This window comes from Piliocolobus tephrosceles, chromosome 4, assembly GCF_002776525.5.
Source record: "Piliocolobus tephrosceles isolate RC106 chromosome 4, ASM277652v3, whole genome shotgun sequence".
Lineage (NCBI taxonomy): Eukaryota > Metazoa > Chordata > Mammalia > Primates > Cercopithecidae > Piliocolobus > Piliocolobus tephrosceles.
This window is the reverse complement of record NC_045437.1, coordinates 170,799,808-170,800,373: the sequence shown is the minus strand read 5'-3', so window position 1 is coordinate 170,800,373 and position 566 is coordinate 170,799,808. Positions and strand designations below refer to the sequence as shown.

At 44.3% G+C, this 566-nt stretch overlaps 1 protein-coding gene across 1 annotated transcript; it reads right to left on the bottom strand.

The window, feature by feature from the left end:
* LOC111530262 (60S ribosomal protein L23a) lies at positions 1 to 566 on the bottom strand. The gene has a single exon (XM_023197416.2). It carries the CDS (start codon positions 556 to 558, stop codon positions 88 to 90), a length of 471 nt encoding a protein of 156 aa, XP_023053184.1. The 5' UTR covers positions 559 to 566; the 3' UTR covers positions 1 to 87.

Below are 566 nucleotides of genomic sequence, written 5' to 3'. Positions count from 1 at the left end.
TTTTTTTTTTTTTTTTTTTTTTTTTTTTTTTTTTTTTATGTTGAAAAGATATATATATATATTTAGAATTGGGCAGCTGGACTCAGTTTAGATGATCCCAATTTTGTTGGCAACATCCAAAGCGTCGTAATCAGGAGCTAGTCGAACATATGCCTTTTTCTCTCCATCAGGCCGAATCAGGGTGTTGACCTTGGCCACATCAATGTCATAGAGCTTCTTCACAGCCTGTTTAATCTGGTGCTTGTTGGCTTTAACATCCACAATGAACACAAGTGTGTTGTTGTCTTCTATCTTCTTCATGGCAGACTCAGTGGTCAGCGGAAACTTGATGATAGCATAGTGGTCAAGCTTGTTTCTCCTGGGGGCGCTCTTCCGAGGATATTTGGGCTGCCTCCGGAGTCGCAGTGTCTTGGGCCGCCGGAAGGTGGGTGACGTGCGGATCTTCTTTTTTTTGTGGCTGTGGACACCTTTCAACACTGCTTTCTTGGCCTTTAAAGCCTTCGCTTTGGCTTCGGCTTTAGGAGGGGCAGGAGCTTCCTTCTTCGCTTTCGGCGCCATCTTGTGAA